At 37.4% G+C, this 21,204-nt stretch overlaps 1 protein-coding gene across 2 annotated transcripts in view; it reads right to left on the bottom strand.

Moving 5' to 3' along the window:
* Window positions 1–21,204, bottom strand: part of LOC139143450 (carbamoyl-phosphate synthase [ammonia], mitochondrial-like) — a 74,070-nt gene that overhangs the window by 27,657 nt on the left and 25,209 nt on the right. For both annotated transcript variants that reach the window (XM_070713780.1, XM_070713781.1), the window contains exons 4-21: window positions 20,939–21,083; window positions 20,429–20,575; window positions 16,198–16,290; window positions 15,953–16,042; window positions 12,288–12,416; window positions 11,689–11,795; window positions 11,265–11,406; window positions 7,748–7,825; window positions 6,702–6,797; window positions 6,213–6,308; window positions 5,728–5,806; window positions 5,332–5,489; window positions 4,574–4,684; window positions 3,967–4,095; window positions 3,243–3,387; window positions 2,034–2,244; window positions 964–1,162; window positions 347–517 (exon numbers count right to left, since the gene is read on the bottom strand). In XM_070713780.1, coding sequence (XP_070569881.1) covers window positions 347–517; window positions 964–1,162; window positions 2,034–2,244; window positions 3,243–3,387; window positions 3,967–4,095; window positions 4,574–4,684; window positions 5,332–5,489; window positions 5,728–5,806; window positions 6,213–6,308; window positions 6,702–6,797; window positions 7,748–7,825; window positions 11,265–11,406; window positions 11,689–11,795; window positions 12,288–12,416; window positions 15,953–16,042; window positions 16,198–16,290; window positions 20,429–20,575; window positions 20,939–21,083 — 2,326 coding nt within the window. The remainder of the gene's footprint in view (window positions 1–346; window positions 518–963; window positions 1,163–2,033; window positions 2,245–3,242; window positions 3,388–3,966; window positions 4,096–4,573; window positions 4,685–5,331; window positions 5,490–5,727; window positions 5,807–6,212; window positions 6,309–6,701; window positions 6,798–7,747; window positions 7,826–11,264; window positions 11,407–11,688; window positions 11,796–12,287; window positions 12,417–15,952; window positions 16,043–16,197; window positions 16,291–20,428; window positions 20,576–20,938; window positions 21,084–21,204) is intronic.

Here is a 21,204-nt window from a genome sequence, read left to right as displayed (position 1 = left end):
GAATTTGACTTTGTTGTGTGTACCGGTGCTTTACTGTCTGTTCTGTGCTGTTTTGTGTCTATGTTTATAACTAGTGTATTACGTGTACATGTACATATGCACACATAACACACACGCATGCATGTGACCTAGTGGTCTTGCTTGTGACGAAACATTTTTCGAATGTGAGTTACGATATACGAACTAAATTATCACAAGAAGTCCAGTGTGAAAATACAAGAAAATATGCCTTTTTTAGCCTTCAACAACAGAAATCTATGTGACAAAACTCCACAATGGGTTTTAGTACAATCTCAGTGTATACCTGTCTAGTGAATATTAAAAACAATCACTGCGGTGTTTGTACCTTACAAATGGAGTAGATTCTAGTGGCTGATGGGGTTTTCAAATCACCGTTCAGATTGCCACTGAATGGTTTGCCGATGGGCATCCTGGGTACGAACCCATCGACAGATGGGTGAATCATTCGCAGTGCCTTCTGCAAGCTCTCTTCAAAGGTCCTGCCGATCGCCATTACCTGTTCAGATCGTAAGAGATTGTAGATATTAAGCAATGAAGTTACAAGCATGGAAGCCAGGTTCTTTGAAGGGCGGAGGTCAAAGGTCAGAAAAGGAGAATAGATAATTGGGTAAATGTTACATGCAGGGATTTGAACGAATACATGGATTCTCTAAATGACAAAAATAATTTGTTTGACAAAGATATTGGTGATTTTTCCCTGTTTGATCATGTACTTCCTTAAAATTTGATGAGAAGTCCGTAAAATTGCAACAGCAAAACATCTCAACAGAAGTGACTCTGTGTACTAAAGGATCACTTTGTGACAACCTCGGATTTACCATTCCTGTCTCATGATCAGGAAGGGTTGCTACTCTCCGTAAGCAATACTTTGACTGATGATAGAAGCATTCAAACAATGAAGGAATAATTAGCACGGAAGCACATTTATGCAATTTTCCTCACCTCGCCCACACTCTTCATTGCACTACCTATTTCCTGTGAAGCTCCCTGGAAGCGGTCAAGATCCCAACGTGGTATCTTTGTGACAATGTAGTCCAGACTGGGTTCAAAACATGCTGTTGTCGTTTCCGTGGTGGCGTTTCGTATATCCGGCAACTGAATTCCAAGACCCAGCTTGGCAGCTATGAAGGCAAGTGGGTACCTGTAACAACATTGAACAGGGGGAAAAACAAAAGATTGATATCTTTTTCATACCTTCGCATATGATGGTGCTGTTCAACCTGAACAGGTCATTCTCAATGCATTCACTAGTACATTTATATTGTGCAATAAAAATTTTAGTTTCAAAATCACAGATTTCTGACCATATTTGTGTCTTTGAAGGAATTAAAAATATGAATTAAGACTTGCAACAATGGACAAAATCATTGGTGAATATTTCAAGACAATGCAACAAGACCTAGATACCAATAAACATTCATTCTATACGAGTAAAAGCTTTTTAAACAGCTTGGAACACAGAGTTGGAAGCTTAATTTGAATACAACAACAGGGAAGAAATTTTGTTCACATGTACACAAGTTTCATAGTTGCTCCCTTGCCATTACAAACTATATCACCATTTCACCACTGAGGGGGTACTTCTAGCACATACCATAACGCACTCATAAAGGCCGTCTGTCAAACATAAACATCTTATAATTGTTCAGCAACCAATTCACCATAAACAGATTAACATTCACCATTGAAACTATGGTTGTGAAGGGTTGAGGATGTATGGGAATGTAATTTCAAAGTCGTACATGTGTTAGTATGATTGCTACGTACAGGTCTTTGACAATTCTGAACTCTAGGTTAAAGCTACAATAGCATCAAGATCTGCATTGTACATGATATGGTGAAATGATGGTGTTAAAAGGTTTAAGGATACCAAACTACGTGGCAACCTAAGTCTCACTTGGAAACTATAATTGTTACAGGTCTTTGACGATTCTGAGCACCATGTTTAAGCTAGTGGACCAAGATCTGCATCGTGTTGGCTATTTGTGCATGCAAGAAACGGTGCGTCTTACCCTGTGGCTTTGGATGCCAGAGCAGAACTCCTGGAAAGTCTGGCATTCACCTCAATGATGCAGTATTCCAGGGATTTAGGATGCAGTGCATATTGGATATTGCATTCCCCGATGATGCCCAGGTGCCGTACAACTTTGATGGCGGTCTCTCTCAGCATGTGGTACTCATGATTGCTCAACGTCTGGCTGGGTGCCACTACAATGGAATCCCCTGAAAACAGGCAGAGAAAAGCAATTTATTGTGGCATCATACATACACAGACAATGCCAACGCTAAGGAAAACATTGATTTATTGACGACAAAACACAAAAATATTTACCTCATACACTAACATACAGATCGAGACAGAAAGACTCATACATACCTGGGATGTAGAAAATTTTGGTTATACGTAGCCAAAACAAAAGTAGGCAGTTACAAGTAGCGTGTGAGCAAATTGATTTTGTGCAAAATATCTTGATTTTGACTAATAATTTTCACAGCTGGCAAATATTAGCTGACATCAGGTTGTTTTTGCTGGCTGCCAGCTATTTTCTACATCTCTGCACACACAAAGACAGTAAGAGAACAATGTTACACAATAACAATATAAACACACATACTGATACGCACACACCGACATACAGATAACACAAGCCGACTGATCCAATTTGCTCCAACTATTATGTATGGTAAACAGGAGCTAAAAACAAGCACACTGCTGAATAAGGACAAAAGAATGTACGATAAATTTACAACAAGCTTGAAAAACAAATGAAAACTATATGATATTTTCAGTATTTTTAGCGGGAAAAAACCGGAGCATTTTTACTTTCTCCTCCTCAAAGGCGAAAGCATGTTAAAATGAAATGTATCAGCTTTGCAGACTCATGCAGGGAGTAATAACATGCAATTTTATTGTTGATAAATGAATTCTATTCCGTACTCGATTTGGATTTTGAACAATAACACTGAACAATCCACAGGGATAAACTGAACAATTGGCATTTCAATGTAATTTGGGGATTAGAACAAGAAGCTCGAATTCACAGACGAAACATAAACACTGAAAAAATCAATCAGATCTTGCATCTTATGGAGGATCAACCACACATACATATTTAACCCTTTCACCACCATGGTTTGATCCACACCCATTGTTATTTACAGTGATTGTGGACCTGTCTACAGAGAATTGGGGATGAGTAGGTTAAACTTTTGTGACTTACCAGTGTGAACTCCCAGCGGATCAAAGTTCTCCATATTGCAGACAGTGACACAATTATCCGCAGCATCCCGCACAACTTCATATTCAATTTCTTTCCATCCGAGGAGAGACTTTTCAACGAGGACTTGGTTTGTCATTGCAAATGCCTGAGAGTGAACCAGACAAGCTTGAAATTTCCTCAAGAAAAAGTCCCCACATCAATTACGTCTACAAAAATTGATACATAATGAAAGCTCCTTGTTCAAAATTAAAATGCATTCCACATTCTTTGACCTCTTCCATTTTGCCAGATGCATCAAAATCATGCCATAGAATACATTAGGCAAAAAAAATAAATTGTGCTGTTCCGATAACATGGTTTTCAAAAATAGGGTAGGTAGGTCGACAGGAATTTTTTTCTAAAATATTTTTATTTTCAAATATGCATTTTTCAGGGGTTAACGGCAGTTAAACACTGGCCACAACATTTCCAGAAAAATGTATCATACATATAAAAGGAAAAAACAATAAAAGACATCCTAATTCAAGCAAAAATAAATTGCCAAGTAATGAATGCGTGATTTCATGGTTTTTTTCTTTCTTTTTTTACTTCTGCGTTGACGTAGCTCTCTAAGAAGTTTGAGTCGGCTAGAAAAAATTAGGGTAGGTCGGGTTATCGGAACAGCACAATTTTATTTTTGTTCGGCCTTAGGAAGGTTCTATATTTGACAATGGGTTATACCCACCTTAGTCACAATATCCTTTAACTTTTCAGGGTTATCTGCTAGACCTGATCCCAATCCCCCTAATGCGTATGCCGCCCGTATCATCACGGGATAGCCAATCTGATTGGCCGCATCCAATGCATCTGGAAGCTGCAAGAGAAATGCACCACATTAAACAACAGCTGACAGACGATTCTAACAATGGCAAAACACGAATATTAATTTCAAATTTGCATATTCAAGTTATGAGCAGAATTTCGAAAGCATGGCACAAGAAATATTGCACTGCTCAATTTTCAGCTATTGGTTACAGAGACAAGCAAAATCTTTCAGAGAAAACTTTTGCTATGAAACATTAATACAACTTGACCAGCACAACACATTTTATGGGAAAGTATACAGGTCATGATTCTGTAACAGGCTGGGGAATATTTGGAGAAGATATGTCCAACAAACATGAAGTATTTTACAACCTCTACAGTGATGTTTTGTAATACGGTATATATCAATAATCCCTATAACATATATCAATAACTTAATATTTTCTCATTTTCATTTTCCAAAATATAAACTGTTAACAATATATATCTGCTAGGTACGTTAACATGTACATGAGTTTCTAACTCACTGTTTCTACTGCAACACTGGGAGCAATTCTTTCATTGATTTCAAACAGCTTGTCGGAAAACCCTTGTCTGTCTTCAGTTGCCATGATTGACGATATCGGTGTTCCCAAAACCTGCAAGTTGAAGGAATTCATTTACTTCTATTCATTTGTGCAAAAAAATTTAGGACTTGGAAAAAAGACAAACCTACTGTCATTGAAAATCAGAGTCGATTGCATTTTTTGTGGGTTTGGCTTTGCCCTGCATTGTGAAAAGTAACTGTGAGAGCACAATTTGCATAGAGAATGAATGTATAATTTATTCATGATGAAAAAGATGAAGTAATGAATATTCATGAGGTCAGTCAATGTCATGACGGGAATGAGGTACGCTAATCCATGACAGAAATAATTGTGTCAACAATACAAACTAAGAACTAAAGTTAAAAGAAACACTAAGAAGTGACAACATAACTTGTGAGCTGTTTGACTCGTGTGCATGATTATTGAACTATTAAAAAATAAATTTACGAATTTCTGGAAATATCTGCATGTCATTCAAATAAGAGTATATTAATTATGGACAATATTTCATTTTACCAGGGTTCCTGATGGTATAATGAATGCAATCAGATACGGAACAGAGGAAATATCAACAGGGTTCTAAAATCATTTAACAGTGTTCCTAAACCTGAGCAAAAACACTGTTGGTGATTGTGAACTGTGACTCTTTAGGAAAGAGAGGACACTTTCTCCTAATTCAATGACAAAATTTTACTGACCTTGACCCCATAGTCTTGAAGGATACCCTTGGAGTGAAGGTCAACACCACAGTTCAGGGCAGTCTGACCACCCATGGATAGCAGGATTCCATCCGGTCGCTCCTTTCGGATGACCTCTGAGACAAATTCTGACGTAATCGGCAAGAAGTACACACTGTCTGCCTACACGTGTTGAACACACAAATTTTGCAGTTAGTTGGGTTTGTTTCTATTGTACAAGTTTATATTTGCTTTTATCAAAATACACTTCTATCGAATGTCACTTTCATAATAATGAATAAACACCATCATGAAATGTTAAAATTTCCAAAATCTTGTGACTCAGTATTTTCAAAAGGCAAACAAATAATCATGAATTATTCTGTACGAAATGTAGTTCAGTGAAAGTCTGGTCACTTGCCTGTTTTTCCCCATACGCATTGGTCTGCACAGATGCTATGTTGGGATTCATGAGCACTGTCTGTATATTCTCCTCCTGAAAATGAAACATAAAAACAAAAGATATTGTTAACTTAAACATAGGGGGCCTACTAATATACATTTCTTTAGTGATCTGAAATCGAGATGATAACAAGATCTACTTTTTCAATGAAGTATAATACAAGAGACACACATTCAATGTACCTCGACATTTGGGTATTTTCCCTCCCATCCAGTGTAGATTGACAAAATATGATATACTGGCTGAAACAGTTATTAATGAAAACTTTCAAGGCTTGTAGGACTAGTTAGTTCTCTTCAACAGAATCAGTCCACATTATTGACTTCAATTTACCAAAAAGACAAGATAACCAGGAACTTTCTTTCTTTCTTTTTCTTTTTCTTTCTTTCTTTCCAGGGAATATAAATATATCAAGTGCCCCAGCTCTGAATTGCCTTACCTTCAGGGCTTTAATGGCCTGGGAACCTGAATAATCAAACTCTCCAGCCTGGCCAATTGACAAGCCACCGGACCCGAGCATCAGAACTTTTGAAACCTAAAAAGAGATGGATAAACATTGGTCCCTTAAAGTATTACATTAATTACCAAAATTCAGTATAATAACAAGATGGTCATATGCTGTGTGAAATTAAGTGTGCCTTATTTTTTTTAATATCAATTGTAATTGTAAGATACTTTCTTGAATGCATGCCACGATCATAGTTACTTGTACTTCCCTTTCCATTTTTTGTTTAGAAGTCTGTGCCCCTCTAATTTCTCTTTTCACAAGACTTAGTTGACGCATTCCCTTTCATTGCCAAAGACTATCAAGTTTAAGGCAAATGTCAAATAAATCCATCGCCTAACATCAAAGTGCTGTATGATTTGTTTGTATGATGTATGATATGTTTGGCACTTTCGTGGTCTTGAGAGTGTTTTGTGAGCTTACATTTGTTGGCTCTGGTTGTGGCGGCCTTGCTGAGATGGCAGACATAATAGACTTTTTCCCAGTCTTCACCATATTGAGAAAACTATCAAACAGAAACTGGAAGAGAAAGAAACATCATGGAACTGGATGATTTACAGTATAAAAAGTCTGAAAACTTATGAAGGGTCTCCCAACACATGGCTACGATTTGTGAAATATACAACATTCCAGATGAAATCCACAGATCAAAATATTTTTTTTTCATCATCTTGTTACATCTGGGCGCAATTCACTTCCACAAATCCATACATACTAGAGTTTCCATCATACAATTTTCCTTCTGTCCCGAGAAAGTTGTCATCTTGTGGCAGAGTCAGTTTGTCGATGGAATATAACTGCAGTATTGCCAGATTTTCTAGACAAATTTATCTCTCCTTCAAAAAGAATCATAACAATCATCTCATACTCATACCAAAACCATTTATCTATGCAATGGCAATGAACAATGGGAACCTGTCCAATTACTTGATTTGTATTTGCTCCCAGTCAAACTAAAAGTTCTAAAGCCCAAGAAATTAAATTCAGAATACATACATTCCATGTACATTTGACTTTTTGAGGTTCGAAATACCATTTCCAATGTATCATATTACAATTTATCAATTTTTATATCTTTTTACATCTCACATTTATGATATCAGGACTGAACATCTTGTCATTTTAGCAAATTGTGGGTGAATTATCAATTTTCCAGACTCTCCGGGACTCAATTTCATTTGCAAGGACTTCTAAGGAGGCTTTGAAACTCAAGAGCTTTCAAGGACTTTCCAGGAGTGTACAGACACTGAAAATTGCCATGGAGAATGATAAGCTGAAGACACAATGTCGTATAAGGACGAAAAAACTACCAAGAGTAACTAATAACCAGGTAGCCTTGCTGATACATCTTTATGAAAAGCACTGTAAACTTTCATTATCGTTACCTATAAAATCTCCTTACTAGTAAAATACAAAACAAAAGATCTATTAAACAGGTAGAGTCATAGTATGTAGAAGGCATACAGTACCTCTGTGTCGGTGGGTCCTCCTCTGGCCTCGGGGTGGAACTGCGCTGTGAACACTGGTTTTGTTTCATGCATAATACCCTTGAAGAGTGAAACGAAAGAATTCATATTTCATGAGATGCGGAAACAATCAGTGGCCATGGTGACCATTTTTTTGTACTAAAAAATACAAAGAAAACGCTTACTGACATCTGTAGAATGCGTTTTTTCATAGATTCACATGAAATGAAAGATAAACTTCTAGAACAGCTCCATTATTTCACAATGTAAGTTCAATTTAGTATTAAAATGGGAGGTACAAACATACGAACGGTTGTAGTGAAAGCACATTTCTTTTTCCTTAGGCAACTTAACCCTTTGAGCACCAAAAGTCAATTTTTTGTCCCCTTTAGAGGATATACCTAAGTCAATTTTTTTCAGAGTTTTGCCAAAATTTTGATAAAGAATTGTAGCCAAGGAAATGTGATTTCCATTTGGTCCAAAATTATCAAAATCTACAGAAAAATTCATAAAATTTGGTAAAATGTTGCACTAAAATTTTGGTGGGAAAAATTACAGCGCTCAAAGGGTTAAAGATATTGTGCCTTCAAATTCTCATTAGTTTAGACAGAGCAACTATTGATAGTATCCTTACTGTTTTTCTATTGCTGTCTGCTATAGCAGCAAAATTCAGAAGGACAGAACATGTCTTGAACCAGATATGAACTGAATATGCTCACGTACATTACTGTGTTTCACTCAAGAATTCGTGTACAAGTTATCCTTGTATTTCTCTAGGATGGATGGATTATTAGATAAAACACCAAGAATAAATAAATATATCTCTGTGTGTTGTGTATATATATCTTGTGGCAGTCACTCTAAAATTAAACCAAGTACTCAAATCTTCCAATTTTTAATATTTATTTGATTCTTATGATGGTGTGATTGTTATAATAGTGAAAAGTGAGCCTTCTACCGGCCAAATGTCTGAGCGTTCTGTGAGCCTTCCAACGGCCAAATGTGCAAATATGAGCCTTCTAGCGGCCAAATATGAGCCTTCCAACGGCCAAATGTGAGCCTTCCAACGGCCAAATATGCAAATATGAGCCTTCCAGCGGCCAAATGTGCAAATATGAGCCTTCTAGCGGCCAAATACAAGCCTTATTACAGCAAAATCAACCTCTTGAGCAGTAGTGGTGCAGGACTTCGGCTTGTAGATGTAATCTGTATAAGAAATAAAATCAATATATGATTTGAGTGGCAGCATGGGCTAAGGGACGGACCATTAGACTTTGGGAAGGGGGGTGGTCAGAACCGGAAAAAAAATTTTCAGAGCAGAAAATTTGAAAAAAAAAATTTCAGACTAGTCTCCAAAATAAAAAAATATTCAGAACGTAACTGATAATAAAAAATTCTGCAAATTCAGAAAAAAAAATTTGCAAGTCTATTTTCATGTGAAAAATATAAAATTTAAAATTATCAGACGTAAAAAAAAAAATTTTCAGAATCCAGTCGTGACCACCCCCCTCCCAAAGTCTAATGGTCCGTCCCTAAATTTAAAGTTCAAAAAATACCCAGTAGAAAGTTCATGCCAACAAAATGTCACCCTATCAAAAATACTGCCAAAGTACTGCTCCCATTTGATCAGGACTTTTCAAATAACTGCAACAAATTTGAGTCATGTATGTAGCCCATCATGAACTGTATAATATATCAGTCTATCGAATTCTAAAATTCTTTGACAAAAAATAGGAAGACATATACCATAAAATATGCAAATAAACGGACCTACCCTGGGCATTTTCCAGGTAAACGTTTATGATTTATCTGCTCAATTTCAATATTTTGAAAAACAACCCTTATATACAACAACTACACTTCCCCCTCTATACAATGTTTGGTTCCTTGAAAAAGTGTGTACTGTGTCTTGAATGACCATAGTCGGCCATATTTCTATTGGAGATGCATATTTTTTATTGAACGAATTTGATTTTTTTTCCATATTTACGACTCCTCAAGCACATCGTTCTCGAGATTCAAAATTTTGATCACTACCATAATGAACAAATTTATCTTTATCTCGATGAAATCATGTCTATTTTCACAAATTCAAAGTCTAACCTTTTGACGCAATAAACTTCTGACGTCGCACGGATACGCATACTAGTACACCTTCGCCATGTCGGCCATCTTGTATTTCCACTAACACTTGTCCTCACCACTTGTTCATATTTACGACTCATCAAGGACACCGTTCTCGAGATTCAAAATTGTTGATCGCTTCCATAATGAACAAATTTACCTTTAGCTAGATGAAATCTTGTCTAATTTCACAAATACAATCTTTTGACGCAAAATCTTCCGACGTCGTAAGGATACGCATACCGTACACCTTAGCCACATCGGCCACCTTGTTTTTCCACTAACACTAACAGTAACACGTATCATCGCGACTTGTTACCATACAAAAGAGTGAAACACTTACCTGACTTTTTCCTGTGACGGTCCTCTAGATGCACTAAGGTTTATGAAGCAGCTTAGTGCCGTTACCTTGCTTCGGATTGCCAGCAATAGCCGGCCTTCGACGATATTTCTGACGATGAGTACTACGGCTTTACTCTAGCCAGAGTGTAACGTGGGGATAGCGCCCTCAAACCACAGATACCGGCAACACGGTACCTGGACATCTCGACCCCTAACCAACTCGACCCCAGTCAACTCGACCCCTCACCCTGGACAACTGGACTCCTGAGTTGTCTTGGGTTAGAACTTGGGGGTCAAGTTGTCCAGGATTGGGGTCGAGTTGTCCAGGGTTAGGTTGGTAGCGGGTCGAGTTGACTGGGGTCGAGTTGGTTAGGGGTCGAGATGTCCAGAAACCATGGTCATCATGCTTCCCATAGACTACCATGTATCAGAAAAATTAAAACTGTGATAACTTCATTAATATGCAAGCCACGCCCACCAAAACCTTTTCAGTTCTAGCCATTTGAATTCTGAAGATGTCTACCAAATTTGACTGAAATACGTTCAGCCGTTTTTGAGATAATGGGGATACAGACACACGGACACACACACACACACACAGACAGACATGGCTAAACCATATGCTCACGTGTGTGAACACGTGAGCAAAAAACGGTTACGACCACATCCAAAATAATTGCTTGTGCAATTCCATTAGCAATCTCTATATGCCACTATCCTTGTAGATTTACTAAAATGGTCACTGATGACTCTCTGCCGGCACGTACGTCACTTTTTCCAAATCCTTTCTTTTTTCTCAGGAAAACATTTCAATCTTTTAAACATACAACAAACAGGTTTTAGAGTAACTTTTTTGCAAATAGCAGTTAAAAAAAATTTGAATTCAGGGCTATGATTTCATTTTGTGCTGTGTAATGTGAAAATAAGATTATCCTAGAAAGTCTTGATACTGTCTTCCATTATGCTGATTTTTCATTAAATTTTTTTCACTGGCCACAACATGTTTTATGCTGACCCACTCAGAAAAAATGATCCATGTACTGGGAACTCTTACCTCATTTGTTTTGTCATTGGCGTTGATGAACACAGGTCTCCACCCTGACGGCAGTGTCTCACCATCGATTGCAAATCCATGATTCTGTGACGTTATGAAAGCTTGTCCATTCAGCAAGTTTACAACTGGCTGATTGTGTCCCCTATATAAGCAAGATAGTAATATAACATGAACCATAACTGACAAAAGATATTAATCATGTTCTCTCACAAAAGAATATATGAGGAGCAAAAGACAACCTTTTCCATCCAAACACCATAAAATAACTGCAATGAAATCTAAGTCTGCAGATGTTTAAACCATTTTTGCATATTAATGAGATAACAATGATGACATTTACAAACAGCCCCATCATCTGTGTTCACTCGCAGGAAACTAACTGAACAAAGTCCAACACTGTACAACAACATGGACACAAACTAACCTGTTTCCGAGTGGCAGTTTGTAAGCATTTGCACCGGCAGCCAATCCGACCAGCTGATTTCCCATGCAGATACCAAAGATGGGCTCAGGTCTGTCACTTTCCAACACCTGTCAGTAAGAACGACAAAAATTAGGAAAGAGCTAGTCGGGTACACAAAAGAGAACGTAATATGAGTGTGCTGTATCATAAAATTATTTTTTTGCTAATGGCAAGAATTTCTCCTTTAAATTTCATTATATCATACCTGTATATTGATGGTGCAAATACTGCAATCTGATTGGTCGAGATGTGAAAATAACTGTGTTATATTCGCAATATTGCATGGTTGGAACATGCATGAGCTCTCAGCTAGGGAAAAAATTCCCTTTTTGACATATCATGTCTGAATTTTAATTTAATATTATAATATTATAGCAATAAATAACCTCAGCAACGGGTATACCACTTGATTTTGACCGTTTCCCTCTATATTATGCACTCGATATCGCTTGTGCATGTATGTCATGAACTGGTCAAAATCTCGTGGTATACCATTGCTGGATCCATTTTATTGCTTAATTATTTGACAACTTTCTTTTTATCAATAGTTTTCCACTTGCCTTCTTGAGATTCTGAATAGTCTCTTTTGCTAGAGTCGGATCTCCCGGTCCGTTGGATATGAATAAACCGTCGTACGCCTCTTGGGTAAAGTCGTAGTTCCAAGGAACAAGATGGACCTCTGCTTTCCTCTGTGAAGATAACATTGAACGACAGGAAAAACAATTAAGAAGTGAGTGATTTATTTCCGATGTTAACCCTATAGGCACCTTGGTTTGGCCTAAACTCCTCATTATCAATAGTGATGGTTGCGATGAATCAAACCTGCCACACCATGAACGTGTGCAATTGGGCAACTGTATTGCAATAGTGCCATGAACATAGCTGACTTGCATTCTGGCAGCCAGAAACTAAATAACTCCTCTACTTGCCCATCTAAAATACTGGTTCATTTGTGGTGGCTTTCTGGTTGCTCATCGACTCAGCAGTCCTGTGCAACTTCTGTGCAATGGCTTGTGTTTCTGAACGCTGCAGTTGTTAACATGTGCGCATTGCAACAACATGTAACAATAACTCCACACACAACTCGCTATGAAAAATTCATCACCTCTCAAATATCTAGTAATGCACTGGAAATAAATTAATCTCAAGTTATTTAAACGATCTTTGCAATGTGTTTTGTTAGGGTTGAGAGGCATGTAATACACTAGCTGTGGAAACGCAGCTATCTGCTGGCGGGGGTAGCGGGGATCGCTATGCGGGTCAAAGGTCAACCCCGCCACGGATAGCTGCGGGCCAACTGCCATCGAAAGTGGGTCTATTATGACGACACAACATGTATCGGAACTTTGAACGGCAAAATAAACCAAAGTGAGCGTAATTCAATAAAATGACCTATACCTGCCTGAACTCTGATTATTGCTCATTCCCTAACTCCTTTTGTGAACAAAATTTCTGGTTCGTTTACGTAATTCGGCCGATTTTCCAAGGAGTACTCAAGATTTTCACTCCAGCAGCGAACTTTGACTTCTATTGATATGCTAATAGGATCTGACCGACCGTCACGCTATTCACGTTCGAACGAGCGACATCCTTATTAGCATATCGATAGAAGTCAAAGTTCGCTGCTGGAGTGAAAATCTTGAATACTCCTTGAAAATTACGTAAACGAACCAGAAATTTTGTTGTCTCGAATCGTCACTGGCATCAGACTTTCGCCGATTTGTTTCATTGAGTCTTTTCAATCAGTGAAAACAACGCGACGGTTGAACGCTGATATGGTATCCGACTTGGCGCTGATATGGTGCCGGGCGATAAATTCCAGACAAATTATCCTCTTTAACAGAATGCTGTGCACCAGCATAGAGGTATATCCAGATATCTCGAATTTCGAGACTTAAACTCGAGTTATTGCTTCAAAGGTTGAGGGAAAGTATTGCCAAACGATGTTTTACATCGATCAAACTTTTTCTAAATGAACAATCAAGAAATAAAACATGAACCTGTACAACTTAACTTGACACATCACATCGTAATCTTTACAAAAGATCATTTCTGAATCAGTTACTTGGTTTCACACCGTCGCGCGTGAAATAAAACTTGAATTTGTACAACTTTAAACATCACATGGTACGCTGTAGAAAAACGGCTTATTTGTGGTTTTACATTTGAAACACTCTCGACAGCTCAGTCGAGTCATAAAGTTAAGTGTTGGAATTAAACAATCTCGGAAATCTAGCCGCATTTTTCTTTTATATATTTGCACTGTCGTCTTGATCTTGCCGTTTGATCCATGGCATGTCAGGGAGACGGCTGGTATCAGTCACCGTGTGGTATCAGTTATACCACCGTTGACATATTCATATAGACCCTGGGCAACGTACTCGCTCCCTCCAGATCATATTACACCCATAGATCCCAATCAGAACACCTGCACTTAAAGTTTAGGTTTTACTTACGAAAACATTTCTTGAAAATCTATGGAATAAACTTTTATATTAAACAGTTATTTCAACATTTGGTGATACATTTTAACATGATATGTAATAAAAATTTCATAAAACATAAATTTAGAAGGTCGTATTTTGTTTGATATGAAGGCATGTTGCAGGTTTCGATCTGTTCACCCCCATATCAGTGTAAACAGTTCCACTAATAGGATCTGACTGACCGTCACGCTATTCACGTTCGAAGGAGCGACATCCTTATATTAGCATATCAATAGAAGTCAAAGTTCGCTGCTGGAGTGAAAATCTTGAGTACTCCTTGGAAAATCGGCCGAATTACGTAAACGAACCAGAAATTTTGATCACAAAAGGAGCTAGGGAATGAGTAATAATCAGAGTTCAGGCAGGTATAGGTCATTTTATTGAATTACGCTCACTTTGGTTTATTTTGCCGTTCAAAGTTCCGATACATGTTGTGTCGTCCTATTAGTCCTGTTTCATAATTCAGGTCCATGACATATGTACCAACATCAGTGATTGGTTCATCTGGTAATTTAAGGTCCATTTGCGTTACGCTGATTGGTGGGACTTCATGCGTTAGGTCTCATTACTATGTATTATTCAGTTTACAGCGCCCTGATTGGTTAATGTGTAGGTCCGGTCCTCCAGTGTTCACTGCCTCATTATGCAATGTCCCATGCGCTTCCTGGTTACCGCTGAAGTAATACGTTGTTCGTGATGTTTACGGGTCGGCCGACAGTTACAGTGAAAAATGCCCGACAAAACTTCATGCGTTAAATTTCAATGTTTTTACTTATCCTTGTCCCTTTATGCATTCAGGCATGTTGGTTCGTTGTTTTCCAATTGTTGGTTACGTACAAAGTTCACGCTTTTCATTTTCATTTTGATTTGACGGGGGCATTGGCCGCATCGACAACAGTGAGGCCTGTGAATGACAAGAGGAAACAATAGAGCTTCAAGGCATTACGTAACAAAAATTACGTAACGGTTTCAGGCGTCAGTAGCTCATTTCAACCATCTACCGCAGGGAAAAGGACAAAATTTCTCCTAGCAATATTTAATCATGTATAATTCACAGTGGCATGTAAAATGCCATGAATAGTGAAGGAACTCTCGAACAAGGTCAAATCTAACCAGATATGTTGACAAATACTCGGCATGAGTACCTTTCTTCATATACTGGGATCGAGATGCAACCATGTGCAGGCATCATCCAAAGTACATGGGACATTGCATAATGAGGCAGTGAACACTGGAGGACCGGACCTACACATTAACCAATCAGGAAGCTGTAAATTGAATAATACATAATAATGAGACCTAACACATGAGGTCCCTCCAATGACTGCTCCGAAAGTGGACCTTAGAGAAGCGGATTAACCAATCAGAGCATGCAGTACATGTGTGTAGGCCGTGTAATGTAGGTCATTTGAAACAGGACTCATAGACCCACTTTTAATGGCAGTTGGCCCGCAGCTATCCGTGGCGGGGTTGACCTTTGACCCGCATAGCGATCCCCGCTACCCCGCCAATAGATAGCTGCGTTTCCACAGCTAGTAATACACACACTACAGCCTGAACGTGGGAATTTATTTCTCTGGCAGCAGGTGACCACTTAGACTCCTTAGGTCAGGCAACTTTAGTGCTCATCTGCTATTGGTAAATAACTTCCCATGTTCAGTCTATAATGTCTGATCTACAGTGATGCATATTTCTTTTGTCTTCCAATTTGATCATTCATTTCCCTTTTTCGCACTCACCTGGACCAGACTTCTGATGATATTGTGTTTGACACCGCAGTCGATGGCGATTATCTTGTAAGGGTTACCCTCACCAAAGATCCGGACGTCCTATGAAAGAGAATTTACAATCAGTATTTTCAAAAAAATTCTGTAAAACAACACTGAAAATAGCAGACAAATAACAGTAAGGCCTTCCAATTTTCACAGGTTCCTCAAAAGACCCTTTCCATGGACACCATCCCTTAATTCAAATAACATCCTACCTGCGTGGACACTTCAGCAATAAGATTCCTCAGGTTGGGATCTTCAAATTCGACAGGTTGATCAGAGAACTCTATTTTGCCGAGGACTGTACCCTGTGAGAAGGAAACATATACCACAGACACTCTATGAAAGACACTCACAGCCAAGAGATGTGTAGTGAATTATACATATCAGCATCTGTTATGAATCAGGTCTCAAGTTGCGTGAATTTGGTTGCAAAATCAACCAAATTATGAATTGTTGCACCCAGCTCGAACTATTACTGTACATTTTGCTGCTAGTTGCAATATTCACGGGTCAGTCACAATCAGGGTGCGCTAGAGTGTGTCACTTAGGTCAAAATTTCAAGTTCATGATAACTGTCCAGTTAAATAATATGTTGAAAGGTTATGGTATGGGGCATATCTTCCTAAAATTTGGTGAAGCAAACGTCATTAGTATTACCACAGTGCACATTGTTTTATATGGTCGACGCAGTGTCACGGACGCTACAGAAATGTTGTACATGAAACACAAATGTCATAATAAAATTTTAAACTATGATTCGTTAATGCTTTCTTATGTTATTACAATATAAAAGATGCATATTGGCATTAAAATAAGCTATACTTGGTATGATTTACTTAATTTTTCCATGAATAAACACAACCTCAAGTTTAGTGAGAAATACAACAATATTGATCATATTTTTTAATAGGACTTTCAACTTCTCTATGTCCTTCCACTGGTATGCTGTACTTAAAAGTTTTATTGTCATGAATTAACCATGCTATAGCAACAATATTAATGCCATTCAGTGTAATCAAAATGAACTTCTTTCTAAAATATTTTCTGTTTAGTATGACATGTAATTTTGTCACGGACGCTACCAAAATCAAACTTGAAAGTTAGGTCAATTTGAAATATAAAAAGCAATTAACAATCTGGTTTTTTCTTTCTCTTTTCTCCAAAACCTTTCTCTATCAAACATTTAAATTGTGAAAATTGTGTCAAAACATTGACAATTTCTTTAAATTGAACAAGAAAGCTATAGCAACTACTGCAAAAATCAGTTGGAGTATGTGAAAAATGTCTATACCAGTAATAAACTTTCAATACGTCAAAAAACACAGAAGTTAACATTGCTTTGTGCCTTAAAGTGTAAAACCAAGGTAAAACAAGACACTAAAGGCTTAAATTTCAACAGAAGTGTTCATAGTATTCAATTATGTGAGTGCTGTCACGGACGCTACACAGCTACATGTCCTTTCCACTCTCAAGAAAATCTCCAAGTGTGTAATATTGTATATAAGAAAATGAGAGCAACTTTACACATTGTTTTCTACCTTTGATAGTGATGCGGTATATTGAATCGATCAATGTGGTTTAATGATATGGAGAAACATGGCGAGACATCGGTGAATCGATAGTGCTTTGACCCTGGTCATGTGATCTGGGTCCCCGGGAAAGAACCGGTTACGTGTTAGAGTGATTCGTCTTAACGGTGTTTCGGAACCAGAGTGCGGTTCCTTCATCAGTCACTCAAATTGTTTTGTTATCCCACATGTTAATTTGATAATAGCGATTGTTCATCAAATACAGATGCTAGTATGGTTATGTTGTGGTCTGAACTTTGAGTGGTTTGTTGGTCGGACCATTCGTGTTCATTTTTATCCTCGTGCTTGCTTTGTGCCTGAACGAGGATGTCTTTTATGTTTTTAATTGCTTTTGTATGCTATGATAGGTTTTTCTGGAAAAACTTTAGCCAGTGTTTGATCAGCTTCTATTATTTTCCAATTTTTTGTTAGACATTGTTTGATTTGACTGGTTTTGATGAATGGACTGAAGGTCGTTGTGTAAACCAGTTTTGTTCTTATGTCATTCCCCTTATCTTTATGGGTGAGCTATCGTTGACGGTTGGTGAGATTAACATCTTTCTTTATACGAGATATATCTTTTTTTCTATAATCTCGTTGTTGAAGTTTGCAAGTGAAAAAGTTGACCTTTTCAATGAAGTCCATGTCGTTGTTGCATGTGCGAGCATATCGGAGAAGTTCACCTTTAATGAAGCCTTTAAAAGTGCCGCTCGGGTGACACGAATTTCTCAATAAATATTGGAACGTGTTGGTTGGTTTTGTGTTGGTTTTGAAGTCGAGCCTTCTTTCTCAATTGTATCTCTGACCTTTAAAGACCATTATGTCAAGGTATTAGACTTTGTCGATAGAATATTCAAATGGGAATTTGAACGTAGGGTGCAGCATGTTGCACTCCCCGACAAAGGTTTGGAGTTCACTTTCTGTTCCCGTGTAAATCATAAAGATGTCGTCTCTGAAACGTTTCCATAGGAATATTTGATCGGAGTGGAGATTTAGAATGGTCTTCTCCGTTTCATGGAAGTTTCATGGAATGTGATGTCAGCGATCTGAGGAGACGAAGGCGACCCCATGCTGCAGCCATGGATTTGTTTATAGTATTCTCCACGTCCAATGTTACCAGAATAGAATTTTCCGGTATTTTTATTGATTCTAGTTTGTTAATGAAGTCTTTTGTGTCCTTGACGTATGTTGATTGTCTTTCGACGATTGGTTTGATGAAATAGTCTAGATATTCAGAGATATTATTCGTTGGGCCGGAACAGCCACTAATAATAGGACGTCCTGCCTTCTAAATATGTGAAAGTGGTGGAGACGAGTTAACACAAATGTCATTTCTTACCCCCTTGATTTTTTAAATTCAAAATGTGATAACAAAACAATAAAATGTGGTGGTTATTTCACAGTTAGATTGCTTAAAATCTGAAAAACAATGTTTGCATTTTATTGTAGCATCCGTGACATAATGAATTGAAATGGAATACACAATAATAAATGCATATACAGCACAGAATTCATTGTTCTTTTCACTAGAATTCTAATAACATATCCAATATAATTACTACATTCTTAAAAAACACCAATCTAAGTGTTACAGTTGAGGCTCAACATAACTTTTTGAGTGTTTTATTACTTTTAAAAAAATCAATTTTGTGTTTTATGCCTTGAAGACATTTTGTAACCCAACTCCATGTATGTACACACAATACACACTAGTATTTATATGCTTCAGTGGATTAACTGCTTTAAAATGTTTTAAATAGTTATTAATTATGAGTATGTAGTAAACACCGTCACGGATGCTACACCGTCACGGATGCTACATTTCCATATTTTAGGAATATTAATATGATGAATGCAAGGGACAGTAATTATATAATTTGTTTATTTAAGGTAGGCACCTATGACACTTAGGCCTGTGACATCAGATCTTTTATAACTCCTGTTGTCCTTAAGATATGAGTGTGTCACGGACGCTACAAGAAATTCCGACCACAACGATCTCCATTTTCATTTATTCACAAAACAATACAATATGCAATTTTATTTAATTTTGGTGTATAAATGCTTGCCATGGATGTTGAGGTTGGAATTAAATTCAATATTACAATATTTTATCCATTTTTCTACATATAAACTAAAGGTATATGTACTTATGGTCATAAAACACAAAAACATAACGATGTTACAGTTTTGGTAAAAATACCACAGTTTCTGTTCCGATGCACATAATCACATGAAATAACTTGTGAAAGAAAGGTTAGGTATTCTGCAATAACATATGTAAGCTAAAAATTCCACAATTTTAACACTGTTTTCCAAAAAACATTTTGAAATTAAGTAAATTTTGAAGTGAAACAGCATAACGCTACTTTTTACAGTTTTTAAAGGCATTTTTGTGGATGTACAACCAAACCTGCACAATATATGCAATATTTCTTTATGTGACCAAGTTAGTTACAACTATTACTATTTATTAGAAACAAATAAGCAATATAATATCAGTCTGAATAGCAGATATATGTCCATAACAAATGAAAATCATCTAGCGCACCCTGATTGTGACTGACCCGTAAGCACTAATTGAACTATATTAATACTAACAAAATGATGTTAAGCAATTGATTACATGAGAGTGTTATGGATTTTCACCTTTTTAGCATGGCAAAACGGTACATTATTCTGTGATACCATATGGTTCTATCAACATGGGAGAACTGCAAGTACTGTGAGTATGAATATTTGAATTCTCTAGATAAGTACTACCCAGCGTGATTGACGCTGACAACCATCGCAAATAGATTCATAGAAAGTGTGATTTGTCACCAACTTCCAGTGATGTACTGTATCATCGTCTTCTCAGCAGCGCCATTCTTACCTTGTCTCGTATAATCTTTGTCAGCATCCTGGTGTCGATTCCGTACAGTGCGGGAACATCTTCTTCAACTAGCCACTGAGATAGAGACTTGACCGAGTCCCAGTGACTGTGTTCATGAGAGTAATCTTGAACCAACAAAGCCGATACCTGTTAGCCAAAAGCATAAAATGTACCTGAGAAAATCGCTCCCTTCAAAAGTTTTAAAACTTCAAATCACATTGGGTTCTGAGGAGAATCAGATCTACAAAAACCTACATTCTTTGACGTGCCAATAACTCATTGACAAGAGTTTTCTCATTGACTGAAAAAATATTTAAATATGACATGTACATGTATTAGCATAATTATTTTAAGACTGACTGAAGGAAATTTCAAGAATCTCAACCTTTTTGCCAAAACCCTCCCCTATTCTATGTAAACAGGTCTAAAATCACTGATTACAATGGGTTTGGGTCAAACCATTGCAGTAAAAGGGTTAAAAGTTTGATAGTTCACTGAATGATTCCATACATGTATTCTCTCGGACTCCATATTGAGGGTGAGACCAAGCTCATCTGTGATTTTGGTATCGGGAACTCCATAGTTACCGACTATTGGGTAGGTCAGTGTCAGAATCTGTCCGCGGTAGCTTGGGTCTGTCAGTGATTCTGGATATCTGAAAGTGAGAGAGTGTTAAAGTTGTCAGTAAGTCTGTTATATGTTATCCAATACTGTACCTAGCTATTAAATTCTGTTTTCACACCTTTTGATGACCTACTGGAATATTAAATATTTTG

This window comes from Ptychodera flava, chromosome 11 (assembly GCF_041260155.1).
Source record: "Ptychodera flava strain L36383 chromosome 11, AS_Pfla_20210202, whole genome shotgun sequence".
Taxonomy (NCBI): domain Eukaryota; kingdom Metazoa; phylum Hemichordata; class Enteropneusta; family Ptychoderidae; genus Ptychodera; species Ptychodera flava.
The sequence above is the reverse complement of the archived record's forward strand: the minus strand, read 5'-3'. Positions and strand labels throughout refer to the sequence as shown.